Source organism: Caloenas nicobarica, chromosome 10 (genome assembly GCF_036013445.1).
Source record: "Caloenas nicobarica isolate bCalNic1 chromosome 10, bCalNic1.hap1, whole genome shotgun sequence".
Lineage (NCBI taxonomy): Eukaryota > Metazoa > Chordata > Aves > Columbiformes > Columbidae > Caloenas > Caloenas nicobarica.
Window position 1 is genome coordinate 2,368,003 of NC_088254.1, and position 18,359 is coordinate 2,386,361.

Here is an 18,359-nt window from a genome sequence, read left to right on the forward strand (position 1 = left end):
CCCGCTTTCCACGGCCGGGTGGCCTCAAAGTTCAGCTCCACCGACTTTTACCTGCCTGAAATGTTGCTTTGAGTCATGGCCCCTTTGAGGTTTCTCTTTTCATCCTCACGCGAGGCTGTGCAATGGTAAGAACAACTTCTTCAGTTTCTGTGATGCTGGATATGTCCCCAGGGTAGGTCACAAATATTCTCTTCTAGCCAAATTTGCTTTGCCTGGTTGCTGGTGTTCATCCCTGAAGACACACCTGAGATGGATCTTGTCTGATTTATGGTGTGTACAGGTGCTCAGGGCCTAAACCCTTGCATTGAATTAGATATTTGCATCAAGCTTCTTTTCTGAAGGCACCTCCTTTTGCTGCACCTTCATAACTTCACTCCTGTGGTGTGGAACTGGTATTTTCTCTACAGCTTCACTCCTTTGTGCAGTGGACACTGCGGGTGCTGTTACACTTGTATTTAGGGCTCAATGCTCTGAGAAGCCCGGCTGATCTTCCTCCGTCTCCTGAGCATCACCGTGAGGATTTACACTCCCAAGGTGCAGCACACGCGATCTTTTGGGCTTTGCAGCCGTGTTTTGGACATTGTGTTACCAACTTGCTGATGAACACCAAGTGGAGAGTGTGTCATCCCAGGTCTCTGCTTGACCTCGTTTCAGAGGCTGAGATCCTAAATCTGACCAGTGGTTTCGAAAGCTCTTTTTAGGAGCTGATAGGAGTTTGGGCAGATGTTTGGTGTCCTTGATCTGAGGCGATAAAGAAACTGTTCTGCTTGTTTATCATCTGCTTTTTTGAGGCATATTGAGTATTGGTGGGACAGGGGAGGCGAAACCTGGTCCCATCAGTGCCAGAGTCGGGTTATGGTTGGACTCGATGATCTTGAGAGTCTCTTCCAACCAAAATGATACAATAATTCTATGACCAGGTGGTCACAAGCCAAGTCTGGGGACCTGGAGATCTTCTCAAGTTGAGGTACGAAGAACCTACGTCTGGATCCTGCTTCATTGCTGGTTAATAATGACACCGTTTTGATTGATACCGAGTGGCACTCGGCACAAATGAGGGAAACACAAACCTGATGAGCGCCTGTGTTTGCTTTGACACATGGCCAAATGCTTCTCCGCCCCGCTTTGAATTAGTCAGGGCTGCCCGTCAGCTTAAGCTGGGCTTAACCAACACAGCTTCTACCTACCCTTGGCTGTCAGGGGGTCTTCGGTTTTCTTTGACCCCATCTCCTCAAGTTCGTGAGGACGTTTCTTCTAGTAAGAGGCTTTTCCTTGCCCCACACGCACCGTGAGTGCTGTCTTGGCTCTGAACTTGATACTCACATTCCTTTCTGAACACAGAAGAAGCAGTTGATGCTTTGGATAGCGCAAAGGGTTTTTTTGGTGTGTTTAACCACCACATTTACCGGTGTCTTCAAGCTCTCTGAGCCTGTCTGCAATTCATCCTCCAGGCTTGTCTTCCTTGCCAAGCGGAGCGCAGATAAAACAGTTGTACGCCGTTGAGGTGCATCTGTGTTAAATTACGCTATAAATCTGCAAAAGCCGCGTTGCTCCCCCACCCCGAGCCAAGCCCGGTGCGGAGCCCAAGCCGCTGTAGTGGTCTCATCCAGGACTTTGCTCGTCGTTGATACCAGTAACTGCAAATTACACCCCTCAACCACCACAGAAACACCTAATCTGGGTTATGCTTTGAAGACGCATGTGGCTGTCTAGAAATCACCTCTTCTCTGGTAGGTTTTGCCCCTTTCTTCTTCAGACCCATCGCCTGGAAGGAAGGGAGTGGCGTAGGTAGATCTGAGGCTCTCTTTTTGCTTTTAAGCAACGTGGTATTTTAAGATTTAAAAAAATACAGGTATACGTGGCGCGTGGAACATTTGCAGGGTTCTCCTCCTGCCCCAGGTCTGTTGCAGACCCTTTGCTGCCGCCAGGTTTTTCAGCATCCTCACAAATATCCATTTTTGCAGGAACCTGGTCTTCTGTACCCGTACCAGCCTATTTTCCACGCAGAGATGGTATCTTAGATATCACTGCCAGTTTTTGAGAAGCCTTTTAAATGCTGGATTTTCAAGCTGGGGTCGGGCACTCTAATATCAAGAGGTAGATCTTCAACATTTTGGGGATGTGCCGGTTCCATCCTGGGCTGCTGAGGATGCACCAGCTGCGTGTGGGCTCAACACCCGCGGCGTCTGCAGGAGTTTGCTGCACATCTGGCGTTTTGTCAGGGTTTTGCGCAGAGGGCTGCGTGTCTGACTCGTGCCGCGAGGCTCGGAAGGTACAGGGGAGCTGATCTGGCAGTTGCTCTTCAGGCTTTTCCCTAAAAAAAATTAAAATATGCAGAGCTCAGGTTTCATGAGGGGATTTTTTTTCATTTTATTCAAGCGTTCAACTGTTCGTTTAGCTGTTCCGGCATAACGCAACTCTTCCTAAAGAGCACTAACCCTCTTTTTCTAGTGGATTGTGGTCTCTAGTGCTTTGTTAAATGTATAGGAATATGTATACATGGCTTGAACCCAAGTGAAGTTGATGAATCTAACTTGTTGCACAGTTTCCCTGAAAAATGGTCTATTTTTTGTTTTGACTCTTTGTGTGGAAGAACTAAATTACTTTTTCCCTCCCGAACATTCCTGGCTTTTATGCCGAGCTTGTGTAGAGGTTATTGAGAACAAAGTTCAGCAATAAACTTGGATTGCTCTTGGTGAAACAATCAACCGAGACCCGTTTGGAAAAGCAACTTGCCGACACGTTTAGTTGAGGATTGTACAATTAGCATGTTTTAACAGGTTCACAAGGTCTTCGAGGAAAAGCCCTCATGGAAGTTCACTTCCCTAAGATGGAAAATGGTACAAGTTCATTTGGGTTCATCCCTTCCTGTACAAACTAATTGCAGGATGTCAGCCCGACGGTCCCGTGCGTTTGTGAGTAACAAACGAGTGCCGTGATCCGCGCTTGTCCGTCCCTCTCCCTTCCCCGCAATTTAGACTTAAATACCATTTGTGTGCCTCATCTTGTAAGGCTTTTTTTCCGCCCGCGAAGCGCTGAACAAAACCAACTGCACAAGCTGAAAGATTAAATTGTGGAGTTGGATGATTCCGCTCATAATGTTTAAAAGGCATCTGGAGCCTTCAAGGTTGGAAAGAACGTCTCCAATGTGGGACATGTGCCGTGCACCCATAGCTCTGCCGATGCTCTTACCGGCAGGATTTTGACCCACTTTTTTCAGTTTCTGTTGTTTTGCGCAACGTCGAGGCCGCCGAAACCAGGTCGGTTTGGTGCCGTTTGGGAAAGCACAGATCATTCTGATCTCCTCTTTGCGGAGTTGCTACCAGGGTAGTTGAAACACTCTCCTGTAATAGGAAGCTTTTTGGGGGAGTATGTCCTAGCAGAAGATTCTCTAGGTAACCACAAAGCTCTTGAGTGGGAAAAAGGCCAAAAAAAAGTATATGATGGCTGAGTGGAGATCGTTGAGCCTCTGCGTCCTCCCTTCCTACCAGCTTGTGCGGGTAGCCAAGCACCAGGTCAGACCAAGGTCAGATATTTGGTTTTCTGTTGAGTTTTCTCCTTAGGAACAGGACACATCTCACAATTCTTTTTATTTTCTCATTAGTACAGCAGCAACTCTACATGGGGTGGTTTTGGAAAAAAGAAACTTTTGCTGGGGCCAGTCGGAAAGTAGCATTGGGCAGAAGCAGGACAAGAAATGGAACGTCGTGGGAAGGAAGGGGTGATGTGGTGGGATGAGAAAGCTCAAAGAGTCCTGAAGCCAATGGAGATGTGTCCACGTAGAGAGCCAAGCTGTAAGTGAAAGGTTTACTAATTGCATTTTAATACAGGAATATTGATGCCTGAGAAGCTGTTGATGTGTGCAGGGAGGCAGAGGACGTGAACCAACTCGGTCCTCTAAACTTCAGGGCGTAAGCGAATAAAACGAGTTGGCAGGTGCTGAGAACGGGAGCGAACACGTCGTGAGTCCCAGTTTCAAGATATTCCTCATCAGCTACATGCCGGCTGTTACAGCTTTTCCAGAAGCTGAACTGTTTGTCCCCATCGGTGGCAAATGGCACTTGCCCTTGTTGAACCTCAGACAATTGGCCTCAGCCCATCGATCCAGCCGGGCCAGATCCCTCTGTATGCCCTTCCCACCCCCCAGCAGATCAACACTCCCATCCAATTTGGTGTCATCTGCAAATTTACTGAGAGTGCACTCGATCCCCTCATCCACATAATTGATGAAGAGATTAAGCAGAACTGGCCCCAGTACTGAGCCCTGAGGACACCACTCGTGACCGGCCACCAACTGGATTTGTCTCCGTTCACCACAACGCTTTGGGCCCGGCCATCCAGCCAGTTCTTTATCCATCACGGATACACCATCCAGGCCAGGAGCTGCAGCTTCTCCAGGAGATGCTGTGGGATAGAGTGTCAAAGGCTTTACTGAAGTCTAAGTGCACAACACCCACAGCCTTTCCCTCATCCACTAGTTGGGTCACCTTGTCGTAGAAGGAGATCAGGTTGGTCAAACAGGTTCATTTTACCATCGGATCCCAGGAGGCCATCAAGCAGGTCATCAAAAGAGTCTGAAGCAAGACAAATGAAACATGCTGCGGCCGGTGAGCTCACCAAGCTGCTGGAAAAAAGCTCCCCATGTCAATCAGGCTTCCTCTTTTGAGATTCCCCCAAAACAAAGGTTTGGTCTCGAGCACCAGCAGCCCAAGGCCTTCCTTGCCGGTCTAGAGAGAGCTGCCAGGGCCAGGACTCCATCCGCTGGTTTATGGATGTAGATTTGGCTTTGCTTAGCCAGAAACAGGATTTCATATCAAGCCAGCCAGCTGCTTTCCCTTCAGGTAGTTGCCGGCCACAAGCAGCACCTCATCTGTGAACTCCCACCCGATGGTATCTCAGAGCCCCCGGGAAACCCCAAACGTATCAGGGGCTGCAAGAGGCCTCTAAACCAGCAGTTAGGGAGCAGGGCAGGGGAAGAACTGAAATAAATGCATATATCCTCCCTGGATTTGGGAAGAAAGGAATATAGGACTGCAAGAAGCAAATCCCTTTGATTGGAGAGGCTGGTGAGTATCTTTGGGTCAGGAACGACACGATGCACTGAGCTGCGTTCCCAGCAGATCGAAGCACCTACGCACAGTGAAAAGAAAACAACACCAGTGTACGTACACCTTCATCTTTTCTCGGCTTGTGTAGGTGTTTAAAAGGCGTTTAGACGAGGTTCTTAGGGCCAGGGTTTAGGGTTATGGTTGGACTTGATGATCTTGAGGGTCTCTTACGACCGAAATGCTTCTATTATTCTATGATTCTAGTTTTTACAGAGCAGGAGGGTGGGAACTGCTGGTCTCATATCCGTACGCTTATAACATGTCAGTTGAGAACTCTCTAGGACTTTATATTCTCTAAAATCATGTGAGAAGTCAGAGAACTTGTCTGGAAAGCGCTCTCCAGATCAAGAGACTCACCAAAAGCATAACATGACCCAGACGCCTGGGCTGGCCGTTGGAAAATACAGCGAGAGGGCACGTGCCTGGTCCTAAAGCGACAATTTTGGAGTTGCTTTGAGAAACTGGGTTCCTTTTTCTATAGAGAGCGGGACGACATCACCCATCTCAAAAGAAAATGACACTTTCTTAAAGATCTCTACTTAAGGAGAAGGGAGTTGTAGGGCTGAACCAGTTCTGGTTGTGAGGGTGACGATCCATCCGCCGAGCATCTGCAGTTTGATTTCTGGCACGTTTGGACTCCCTCGTGAACCAGAAACACACACGGACCGGGATTAAGTCCGCTTGATTGCAGCTGAACAAAGCGGGATTCATTTGCGATTTCAGTTTGGGCAGATGTTTGGAAATTGTGCCTCAAAATGAGACTTCGACAGCTCTTGTTCTTCTCATGGAAGGGTCTCCGGAGCATCTCGAGTAGGTCAAAGACGTTTTCAGCGCAAGATAAACGAGCTTTTCATTTGAAGAGCTGGAGTCAGGATTGTTCTGGTGTCACTCTTGCGTTGTCTTTTACTACTGCTGCTTTCAAACTTAAGCACTTAATTGAGAAAACTGGGTGCCTATCAGCAATATCTGTGCTGCAACAAGTTCTCGGTACGCGATAAACCTTCCTTCATGCCACGGCTCCCAATGGCAGCCACCTTCAATGCTTCTGGAAGCTCATTTATAGCTCCAGCGCTGCCGTTTAATTGATGGAGATGACGCCGTGATTTCAGTCTCAGGTCCTAAGTGTTTCAAAGTGTGTAGGATACAAGGTTGGTTTTTTTTTTTATTTAGCTAACTGCTTTAAGTAATTTCCTTTCGAGCCTGTATCTTTCATTAAATAACTGTTCCCATGTCTCCAGCTACATTGCAGTGAAATGCAGGCTGGAATCGGACTGAGTCACCATCAGGGAAACATCTTCATGCAGCTTTGCTCAAATGCGAGTAACTTTCGAGGGCGATTTTGCTGAGTGGGTGGAAAGGTAGGAAGGAAAATCGTTATGAAAAGGTTGGAATCATGGCAGGAAATAGGCCTGGCGTTCTGAGCAGTCTTGAAATATTAATGCGACTGACTTCAAATTACAATCTCGTCTTTGTTCTGCACTTTCTTAGTCCTCAAAAGCCACATTTGACGCCATATTTTTGTTTTTAGCAGGGAGTAGCAGCAGCGCATTTGCACAGTTGGATGTTCCAACAGCCGGGATCTGCTCGTAGCGTTGGCCGCGATAAAGAGGTTACCAAACGCTTTGTTCCCTCGGTCATCGCTGATCCACGTTGCTGTTTGCAGGAGGCTTTCAGCTGCGAAAAAGGATGTTTAATGTTCACAGACTGCCAGGCATGACCTTTCCATCCTTTTTCCCTGGGGAGACCTTGTACAGCTGGGGAACGGGGGAAGGATGGAGGTGCAGTAGCTTATAACCATTAACATCTTATTTCCCAGGCCGGCTTGTCTCGTCCCCGGCCGTCAGGGTTGTCTAGAAACCCTTTCCGGTGGTTTTAGCTTGTATTGAATTTTCTTACACTTTTTGCTGGCTATGTAACTGTTAGCTGACTGAGGAAAAAAGGCTTAAGAAAAAAAAATATTTGCAAGTTCATCAAAATTGTATAATTCCTCCTTCCCTTGCTGTAATCAGTCCCCGTCGTGCAGATTTTGCCTCTTTTTGTTACGCTTCTGTGACATCTGTAGTTGTTGCCTATTGATTATCCAGCCTTAATGAAAATAATGACTTTGCTCTCCAGGGGGAAAAAAAAAAATCCTCTCTGGCTTTGGTAGGATCAAGTGTGTTTTGGAAGGTTCTCTTAGTGATCCAGCCCCAGAAACACTCCGTCATCCTCACGTTTGATTGCTGTTCAGCAATACATTTCCTTAGTTTCAGTGATGGTCTATTTTTTATTTAATGTTGTTTGTTTTGGAGCAAGTCTGTCCTGGGGTGGGGTCAGATCCCAGCGCTTCTCCGGTATCTGATAGAGCATCGTCATCGCTCCCGCAACCCGCTTTCACCGAGTGAACCCGACTGCGCTCGCGGCTCCAAAACCAGCTTTGAGAAACAGCGTTGGGACGGCCGCCACCAAAAACCAGTTCGTCCTGTTTGCCTGTAACGGGTGCTCCCTGCTTATCCATACGCAGTTTGAAGAATTAAATCTTGCATTAATTTCAGGTGCAAGTAAAGTTCTGTACTTCTAAATACTGAGTTTCTTGTATGCGAGCATCTCCAACTCTTCTGTCTCCAGCCAGGCCAGAGATGATTAAATCACAAATGATGTTTCACACGTTATTTAATACCACATCGGGAGCTTGACGCTGCAGCTTCTGCGTTGGCAGACGGGTGGTTCGGGGGGTTGTTATGTTGCACGAAGCATCTTTCACGTGTATGGATGTTTCTTTACACTATTATTAGTTCCTCAAGGTCTTCCTAGCACTGGGGAGGGACCAGCATCCTTCCTGGGAAGGTGAACTCTGTTCCGAGTTCTGTCTGATAGAGAAGCCTCCAATAATATACGAGCAAAAGTAATTGTGAAGTTGTGCATTCTCTATATTCAATCTTTGCTTTTTTGCAGAATGATTAAAAAAAAGATCTAGGGAGGAAGCTCAGGATGGGGAGAACTGTGCAAACATACAGAGCTGCAGATGGAAACGGGTAGAAAAGATCAGTTGTGCTAAAGATAAGTTCAATATTCAGCAACTGGAATTTCCAACCACCTGCATTTCCTGGATCTCATATGAATGATTTCTGCCTTCTATCCAGACGCCTTAGATCAACCCAAAAGTTTCCAGAAATAAAAATATACCTCAGTTCAAGGCTGGGCAACACACGCTCATATTTCAAGAGGGCGAATGCTTTCGTTCCATGCCACCGCTTTGCGGATGGGTAATAATTCCCATCTTTTATTTTTGGATGACTGGAAGCAGACAGGTTGGCTTCATCGTCTCACGGAACGAACAGAAGAAACCCTCGCGAAATCCTCTACAAATGCGTTGCCGCAGGACGACTGAGCAATCGCCTGAGCGGCTTCGGAACCCTCGTAAATACGGTTGTTTCTGGGTGGATCTGATGCTGTTCGGTTGCTGATGTCCTTCCACAGTGACTCTTGTGTCGGTGGTTTCGTTTAGCACTTGCTGACTTTCGTGCAGGCGTCCATGCAGGAGTAGGGCACAAACCTCGGGCCTAAAATTATTCAGCGCTCTTCTTTCAGACCTAGAAAACTGTGAATGCAACAATGTCCCCTAAAGGAACACAGTCCCCTAGGTATCCTGGGCGATGCTGCCAGGTATTTATTCTGGTTCTGGTTATTAATTTTCTCTAGGGCACTAGTTTCAATTAGCAAATGTATCTAAGGTCAACTTTAAACAACTGATGTAAACTTTAAACAAATGATGTAAAATTTGACTTTTTAGAGTGGTAGATGCACATAACTTCCTAAGCACTTCAGTATTTTCTTCTTTTGGCACCTTTCATTTGCCACTTTCTATTTTTTCTCTGGCATTTGTGTAATACTTTATAAACGTATGAAGTGAGAAGAAAACAAATTTTACACTTCACAGGTGCTTTAAAGGCGGGACGTGATCGCCGGGCAGTTTCCACCTGATGTGCTGGCGGAATTGAAATTGCTTTTGTTGGTATGTGCGGCGTGAGTCCCCATAATTTCAATAGCAAGCGGTGGATGGGCAGCACTTTTATGTCTTTTTATAGGCTTTTTATCAGAAAATTGTTAAGAAAATTGTTAATTTTCTCGAGGCCAGGAAAGTTCTGGACGTTGGCCCTGCTGTACATTCCTTGCTTGGTATTTTAAAGTGGCGATTTTGATTTCATCTATCCTTTCTTCTTTTCCCTAGGTAAGGAACCAAAAGCAACTTGCCTTGATTGAGTTCTCAAGAGCATCATCGACCCTTTGGTACATTATCAAGATGCATTAGGAAACTGGACACGGTGCCAAACAGACTCCTCGCGTTTCCATGACTCTCTCGGACCCTGACTTAGATACTTTGGGATATATATTTCTATTTTAAGGAGAAGAGCGCCTACTCCGATTCCCTTCTGCCGGCTTGCTGGCGGAGAGATTTCCCTGAGATCATGGACCATCCGAACAGGGAGAAGGATGAACGGCAGCGGACGACGAAGGGGATGGCGGGCAGGAGCGGGCACGGCTCTCGCCCCGGCTCATCCACATCCTCGGGCGTTCTCATGGTGGGACCCAACTTCCGAGTGGGCAAGAAGATCGGGTGCGGGAACTTCGGAGAGCTCAGACTAGGTAAGAAGGAATTGTTTTAGTGGCCTGCGTTGTGCGGATTAGCGTTTCACCACTGGAATATAAACACGTAAAAAATCTGGCTTGAGAAACGTGTGCGCTTGTCTTGGTTTCCCAAGTGTTGAGCTGCTGCACCTGAAGCTTCGGACTCAGCAGATGTAACCGTTTGCGTTATTTTTATTTGCGTCCAAGTGAATATGCTGGAGAGGCCAAAGATGCAAATTTTCAACAATCCCAACAATGAAGAGTGTTCTTAGTATCATTTTGGTTGGAAGAGACCCTCAGGATCGTCGAGTCCAACCATAACCCAACTCTAGCACTACCCCATGTCCCTGAGAACCTCGTCTAAACGCCTTTTAAACCCCTCCAGGGATGGTGACTCCACCACTGCCCTGGGCAGCCTGTTCCAATGCCCGACAGCCCTTTCTGGGAAGAATTTTTTCCTAATATCCAATCTGAACCTCCCCTGGTTCAACTTGAGGCCGTTTCCTCTTGTCCTATCACTTGCTACTTGGGAGAAGTTCTTACCACTGAACGTGGTGAAAAAAAAATCTCCCTAACTGCCTAGATTGCTAAATTTCCCTCTGATTTTCTTGCTAGGACACCTTATTAAAATAACGGGTGAGACTTTTCCTTCCCTGTGCCCTAATTTCAGCCCCATCGCCCCCTCCCCGATTTATCCCTGTTGCTGGCGACGAGCGGGCTGTGCCGACCGCCCATCTGCCTCTCGGCCACTGAACCGCCCCGGCGGCCCCTGATATTTTATTTTTCATGGTCCATTGATCTTCAAACCACATGTCTTGCAGCTGGTCGCCCAAACAGATGGTTACGCTAATGCATCATTTGCCGAGGATGACCGAAGAGCCCAACGTGCTGCAGCGCGTTGGGCTCTTCAGTCGTCCTCGGCAAACGATGGTGGTTATTTAAATGAGGTGGGGGAAGCAGCCACTGTTTTTAATTACACACCCCTGACCTCCCCATGTGTGGTTTTTGGTGTCAGAAGCGGCAGCTCATGATGGTTTTGAATCTTGACTTGAAACGGTTGCGTTTCTCCTACCGAATGGATTGGGTTGCTGTGGCCTTGAAGGTGCCGATAGAAATGCCGTTCGCCCAGAACTTGGGAGGTATTTAGAACTGAACTGAAAATCGTTTGTGCGTCAGGCACAAGGGATGATAAATAAATCGGTGAGGAAATTGCTTCAGGTAACGCATAATTACTGATAATATCTTCATAGATTCCTGCTCAGAATCTATGTAATCTTACATGAATCGACGTAACCTTTTATTCTAAGGTTTGGTTATTGCATCTATGTGATATGCCACTTCTCCCCAGCGTCAAGAATGAATAGATAGATAGATAGATAGAGAATATCTCGGTATATATATGTGTGCGTATATATATATAAAATATATATAATTTCTTGGTAAATGGGCAGTTTGGTTTCAGGATTCTGTCGGAGAAGTTTTATCAATTTGCAGGAGCAGAAGATGCTCCAAAGGTGGAGAGAAACAAAGGGCAAGGACAAAAACTCCCACCTTCGTCAACAGGAGCATCATGAGCAGCCAAAGAGAAGTTTGGATCCTTACAGTAACGTAACGTGAATATTTTATTGCATTTTCAAAGCCATCCCAACAGCAGGATCCCCGTGGAGATGCTGAATTGGTTTGTAATCCGAGTTCTGCTTCGAGGTTCAGCAGCTCTAGTGGATCCCTCCACTTCAACGGCTCTTGCGTTTATCCTGTTTCCATGGCTCTTTTTCACCTTTCTCAAAATTTTACCCGTATTGGGTTTCTGACTAATGTGGAGTTTCAAAGCATGGTCTTTACAGAAGAGATTTCACTCCTGAAGAAGTAGATTTACAGAGAAATTCAGCTTTAACTATGGAAAAAGCAACACCTGTCAGCTGAGTGGCTGATTTTTTTTTTCAGTACACTGGTACATATTTTGTTAATTCTGGTTGAGTGAGTAGCACTCTGGATTGGGCCAACAAGCCGTATGTACTGATAACAGCAATTAAGTGTAAGGTCCTTACAGAAGCTGTATTACTTTTATTTTTTTTTTTAGACTCCTATTACTTTTTGTGGGTCACTAGAGCTTTGAGAACTCCTGTTTGCTCAAATATCAGGTATTTTCATTGCACAGATGTGATGCTGATTATCGCCGGGGGGGAGGAGAAGCAGCGCATCTGAAATCCGAGCAAACAAGTCTCCGATAACACTTTTGTCCTGCAAAGATGAACGACCTGCCTACTGTGTTTTGGCTTTTTTTTTTACGTGGCTTCGGAGAAATTAAGCACCGGTGGATGGTTTTAGTAACACACGAAGAACAAATAATTCTTTTGGAAGCAGCACAGTTGGATTCCAGCCTGAAATGGGAAGATTTTATAGCGAGACTTTGGTTACCGGGTCCTGGATCTGCACCTCGAGCTGATACGAGATCCAGCATTACATAAAATACCTGAGAACGGGCTCCCCCGGCTGTAAAACCTTGTGCTCGCTGCTCAGGAAAAATGGGACTTCACCTGTTAAATCTAGCGCTGCAATAAACCACGGCTGTAAACTTCACCAGCCGAACCTACAAACCACCTCCATATATCAACTCGTGGACTTACCCTGTGGGTATTTCTTGGATTTACCCAAAATCTTGAACCGTGAGCCATGTCAGGGTTAAATAAGCGTCTTCAAACGTCTCATTTTTCCCGATTTTTGGCACCCTGATTTAGTCAAGCGTTAAATAGTAATGTAAAATTATTCTGGTTTCACTAGGTTGAAGCATTTTCTAAAATAAGCTTTTAGTTCTGGATAGACCAGGGGCTCATGTTAATGCAGAGCTGTAGACCGGAGCCCAAAGCTTTTTGCTTCAATGCGAACTTTATCTGACTTTTTTGAAACAGCGCCTTCAGTCATCATTTTAAAATGACTCTTAATGCAGCTTTTCTCCCTGTTTGGAGCCCAAAAAAAAGTGTTAGGAGGGCAAAATCCTGTTTGTAGCTTGCATGCTCCTGCACCAAAGGGATTTTTAGAGACATCTGCGTTTTCATGTGCTCCCCAGAGAAATTGCGTAGGGTCCAGAAACCAGACACCAGCGTGATTTATGCACAGATCTCATGAAGGTTCAGCATCTCTCAGCAGCAAACCCCAAAAGTAGAAGAAAAGCTGCTTATTTGTACGTCGCCAAGTCAGAGCCAGTCGATGAGGTCTGGGAAAGTGCCCCCAAAAGTGAGAACCTCCCGGGTTGAAGCCAGGAGCTCGGCTTAAAAACAATAATTTAAAAAAAACCCAACAATGATGATAGCATCTGATATTGGGACTGGTTTTCTCTCTTTTTCCCAAATAACAAAATCGTCGTGTGAAAATAGCACAACTGTTGGATGTTTGCTCCGTCGCCCAGCCCTGACCCGTCATCCAAATCTATTGCCCATCGAGCAACAAGCTCCAAGGAAGGGTCAAAGTGTTTTTTCTGTCAATCGCGAGACGTTTTTCACTTGTAGCTCTTGACTCTGACCTGTGGGAAGAGAGCACGTGGGAGGTGGATCAGCTTGGGCTCCTCTGCGATCCGTCCGTGTATTCGGCTTGAGAAATGGGCTCTGTGGAATTTCCCGCACAACTCAATGTGTTGCTTCTCGTTTCGCATCTGTCGTTCATAAGTGTCGGTGGAACTACCCAAAATTGAGGCATGAATTTAATCACTGCTCCATCAAAAGCTTTGCTTGAACTCCAAAGGCTTTTGTTAGCGCGGTTGTATCGTCTCGGGTGTATCACACATCTCTGGTCTTGCTCAGATAAGATGCAGCTTCTATTCAAGGCTTGTTTTACCGCATAGATTTGCGTTCTCCTGTGAGCAAAACTACCTTTAATCTTCCATTTTAGCACCAGTGCTGCCTCGTAGAAGGAGGGAGGATAAACCATTACACCTTGGAGAGCATGAGAGCAAAACCGAGAGGTAGGTCTTGATGTGGAACAAGCCAACAGAGAAATTTGGGGATTTGCTTTGGTGTCATCACTGGCAAAGCAAACGCCTTGTGCTGCAGCTTTAGGAAGGGTTTGGAGTTCAGCAGCTGCACCCATTTGTACCCCCGTGTGCTCAGAGCCTCCCCATAGTGTGTGCTCTGAAGATGATGAGCTAAGAATTAATTAGTTCATTTACCTTTGGCTGCCGGCCTGACATCTCAGGCTCGTGTTTTGCTAATCCCAGTTTTTTAACTGGGGAATTTCGTTACCAAAATTATCTGCTGTCTAGTCCTCAGCCTTACGAACCATAATTGTGGCTCTGAAACGAGCTTGGAAGAGCCATTTTTCCACAATATCGCTCTCCTACGTCGGCAGGAGAGCACAAGTGTTGCTAGAAGTGTTGTTGTCATCACTCCTGGCTGGGGAATCTCCAAGGTTGCAATGGAGCTCCTTGCAGCAGGGATCTGCAGGGGACAGCATTAAATGGTTTTTTTCTGTTGAAAGCATCTAACTTTATTATGTATTTTGCTGGCGCTTCCCTTGGGCTGGCTCGGTGTCCTCAAACGGAGCATCTTGATGGACGTTCAGTCGTTATCGTCGGTGGACGAGCTGCAGCTGCTGACGTGACTCCTGTGCTGGTTGCTAATCCGGAGCAGATAATTTAAGTGGTTTTTAGGCCTCTTCCCTTAATGTCCTTGCCTGTTCTCTCCTGAGTGTTCTTGATGCGACTGCAAAACCTCCTTTGTTTCCAGACTGGCCGTAATAGCTTTTATTAAAAGATCTAACAAAATAGTCAGGTCTTTTTCCAACCACCCTGTGTTGCAAGGGTTGATGCTGAAGCTCAGCTTACACATCTGCTTGCATCAAACACCTCCTCTAAGGATATTTAACCTCACATTTAAATGCCTGTCCTGCCTTAAACAGGCACCGCCAGCTACTGTAACAGGTTGAAGCTTTCCGTAAATTTTTTTGCCTTCGTGATGGGTGTTAAAGCAAACCTGGGAGTCCCTAGTGCGAAGTTCAGGGGCTGGAACAAAAACTTCAAATGCAGCAAATATGAAGCTGTTATAAAATGAAAAAATGGTGCGTCCTTCCCTGTCCTGGACTTTCTCAATAGCTGGTCTGTTCTTCTGAGCATCGGTATCTATTACAGGATTGGAAAATAAATGCGAAGTAGAGCTGGGTGAAGCTTGATGCCACAGCTAGACACTGATAACCTCCAGTAGAGATCGCTGCTGGGTTTTGGAGCGACACGGTCACTCGATGAAAAGGTGACTTGTGCTGTGGCGGTGCGAGGAGCGACGAGCGAAGAAATTCAGCGTTCCCTGTATAAAACGCCGGGCAGCTTTGTGTGGTGGAGTCTTCCCTACTCAAAGGGGACTGGAGGAGCTCAGAAGGCGGCAGAGATGATGGGACAGATGAGGTCTGAGCATCCTTCCCCGCTGAGATCTCTTCCAGCAGAGTTTGCTGTCAACCACGAGCCACGTAGAGGAGGTGAAGAGGGAGCGGTCGCTCGAAGCACGAGGCAGATGAACTGGAAGACGTTGACTGAGACGACAAGTGGCAGCTTCGGAACGCGCCGAGAGATGCTCCTTGACGCGTCGCTCGGGGTGCCCGGGGCTTGGTCCACACACCAGACGGGTTCCTGGAGGGAAAATTCCCCTCTGGCTGCACCACGCGCCGTCTCACATCGCGGAGCCGCGGGGCGCCGGCCTGCGCGCCCGCTTGCTTAAACCCGGCCTAAGCTCCGGCGCTCACCAGAGCTCGTATCAAACCAGACACAGCTGTATTTTGAGGTCCCGAGAATGGATTTTGTTCTCTTAGCGTATTTTTGAACGTCGTTGGTACCGTATTAACGACTGTTATTGGCCCCGTTAGGTTCCGAGGGCTGCCGCTGTGCGTTTCGTACGCGCTGCCTGCGCAAAGGGGAAGAAATAAAAGCTGCGCGTTGGTCCAAGGGTTTATTTTCACGAGCCTCCTCGCTTTGATAGGTAGCATGGTTAAGCTAGCGACGCTCCCTGTAGATCACGGCATAAAATCGTTCCGTGTCCAGCAGATTGAAGACATTTCTGAAAGAAATGATGCTCCGACTCCTCATGTTTTGTTCCCCAGACTTTTTTTGGCGCCGTGCGGGTAATAAAACCTGATGTGTCTGGGATACCTCCTCAAACGCTTGCGTGGAACATTAAGTGCTGCCATAAAACACGGTTACCTTATGCTGAATGGGAAATAGTGTTTGCTGGCCCTGGCGAGCTGCTGCGGCTCTTTATTTTGAGGTTTACGCTTTGTTAAAGGGATGAACTTCAGTGCGGAACTGAGAAAAAATAAAACCGCCGTCAGTGCCGCTCGTCTGCCTTGTCTCTCGAGCTGGGAGTGTTGAATGTGGAACTAAAAGAGTTTTCTTTTTCCTTCACAGGTAAAAATCTCTACACCAATGAATATGTAGCGATCAAACTGGTAAGTAGAAGCTTCAGATGTGCTTAAGTGGCTTGGACTTAGTTTTGAAAACCGACATAAAAAGCAACTTTCTCACTTTGGGCTTAATGCTGCTCTCCCCGTCAGCTAGAATAACTTATTTAAACAAAGATAAATTCTTGAGAACCCTAAAAAGAAAGAACCCATTCCTCCACCTGCAAAACATTTTTGATACCTAAATGATATCAAAAGGAAAGGGAAAAAGGAAAGGAGGTGTTTCAGTTGTTGAAATTCCCTTCCAGTAATCTGAGGTTTTCAAATCTGATGTGATTTTCTCTCATCCATCCGCTCTTCTATCACAGTTCCAAACCCTCAAATCTGAAGTTAAAGTTGTAACGCTAATTTGCTATTAGCAGCAGACGTGTCTGTTTGCCCAGCTGCTGTTTTTTTGCCAAATGACGGGAGTAATTTAGATTTCAGAAGATCAAGATGGACTCGGCGCGTTAATTCCAGTCACATTCAGGTGCCACAGATTTGCTCTCTCTAGTGTTCTCCTCATGGGATGCGCAGTAGATTAGAAAATAATTCGAGCTTTGCAGGAGGGGCTTGTTTTCAAGCCTGTCGGCAAATGTCAGAAGATATTCCTTAAAATAAATAAACACCGAGGGCATCCTTGGTGTGGATCCACCTCGGGCAGGACGGGTGCTCACGTTTTAGGCAGATTAGAAAATGCGCCGTGTACACAGACGAGGTGTTTTATAGACTCAATAACGCTTCTAATTTGCTTTCAAAGATAATCCCACGAAGTAACAGCATTGGAAGGTGTAAGGAAGGAATAATCCAGGAAAAAAGCAGCTGTATTAGTCCAGAGGATGCTGCATCTCTCAAAACAGCGCCTAGTGACCCGAAACCTTTCACTAGCCCAACGTATGGCTTTACCTTTATTCCTACCTTAACGTTACTAATTTTTTCCAGTAGCATTTGTTCTTCTTTTATTTTTTTCCCCAAAATACCTGAGTGTTAACAAGCTGCTCTTCAACACACTCCGATTTTATTTGCCCTGTTGTGATTCATGCTTAAAAACCCCTGGTTTTTCATGTTCGAAGGACCAGAATTGCCGTCCGGTGGCCGTCCAGGCGTTCACGTCCCTGCTCCATTTTTGCGAACATTAATGAGGGAACAGTAGACGAGATTGGGCTTTTTTGGTCTCCTGATTTCACACCATGTTCCCCAGGAGTAAGAATTACTGAGCCTCAGCAGCAGCCAATATGTTTGTCTTATGCCTGTACTCACTGTGATTTTCTTTATCCTTCAAATAATTCACGGACTAGCGGTCGAGTAGCTGCGTTCAATGTGCTTGGAGGCAACGTTTTCTCTTTTATCTGCTTCGCTGGACCAAGTCAAAACTGCTCCGAGTCCCTCTACCCATGTAAAATCATCTTCTGCGACTGCTGCCTCAGCTGTTCGTGCCTCCTGTCGTGGTTTCAAAGCTGGAAAACGAGAGAACGATGTGATGGAAGCCAAAGAGCTGATCAGAAAACGCTGTGAAGTATCTCCTGGTTTCTCTTTTGGGCTGACGATTGTGCTGTGTCTCGGAAAACTGCTGGTGGTGGAAAACACCAACTGGCATGTGGTGTCAACATGTAGCTCCTTGTCCCGCTCTTCAACTGAACGTTATTTGGTTAAATTCACGGAGGAGTTTGTCTTCTGAAATACCGTTTGCTGGTTTAATCTGAGAGTTTTTACTGCCGAGTTGCACACAGTAGGAATTAATGTTTATAAATAAATAAGGGGTGAGTGTCAGGAGGATGGAGCCAGGCTCTTCTGGGTGACAACCAGTGATAGGACAAGGGGCAATGGGTACAAGCTGGAACACAGGAGGTTCCACTGAAAGATGAGAAGAAACTTTTTCCCAGTGAGGGTGGCAGAGGCTGGACCAGGCTGCCCAGGGAGGTTGTGGAGTCTCCTTCTCTGCAGACATTCCAACCCGCCTGGACACCTTCCTGTGTAACCTCATCTGGGTGTTCCTGCTCCGGCGGGGGGATTGCACTGGATGACCTTGCAAGGTCCCTCCAATCCCTGACATTCTGGGATTCTGTGAATTCCCTACCCACATTAAACCAACCCGTTGATGTACAGATGCGGCACTTCGGCCGTGCCCTCCCCGAGCGATCCGAGCTGTGGATTTGGCACGTCGGGCTGTATCAATTCCGTTATTTTCGCTACAAACACAACGTCTGCCGGCATCCTCCAGCCCTCGGG

At 46.7% G+C, this 18,359-nt stretch overlaps 1 protein-coding gene across 2 annotated transcripts in view; it reads left to right on the plus strand.

Moving 5' to 3' along the window:
- CSNK1G1 (casein kinase 1 gamma 1) overlaps positions 1-18,359 on the plus strand; it is a 93,604-nt gene that overhangs the window by 30,683 nt on the left and 44,562 nt on the right. For both annotated transcript variants that reach the window (XR_010606723.1, XM_065641411.1), the window contains exons 3-4: positions 9,319-9,734; positions 16,099-16,139. Coding sequence is in view for 1 of the 2 variants with exons in the window: in XM_065641411.1 (XP_065497483.1) it covers positions 9,557-9,734; positions 16,099-16,139 (219 nt within the window). In the remaining variant the exon portion in view is untranslated. The remainder of the gene's footprint in view (positions 1-9,318; positions 9,735-16,098; positions 16,140-18,359) is intronic.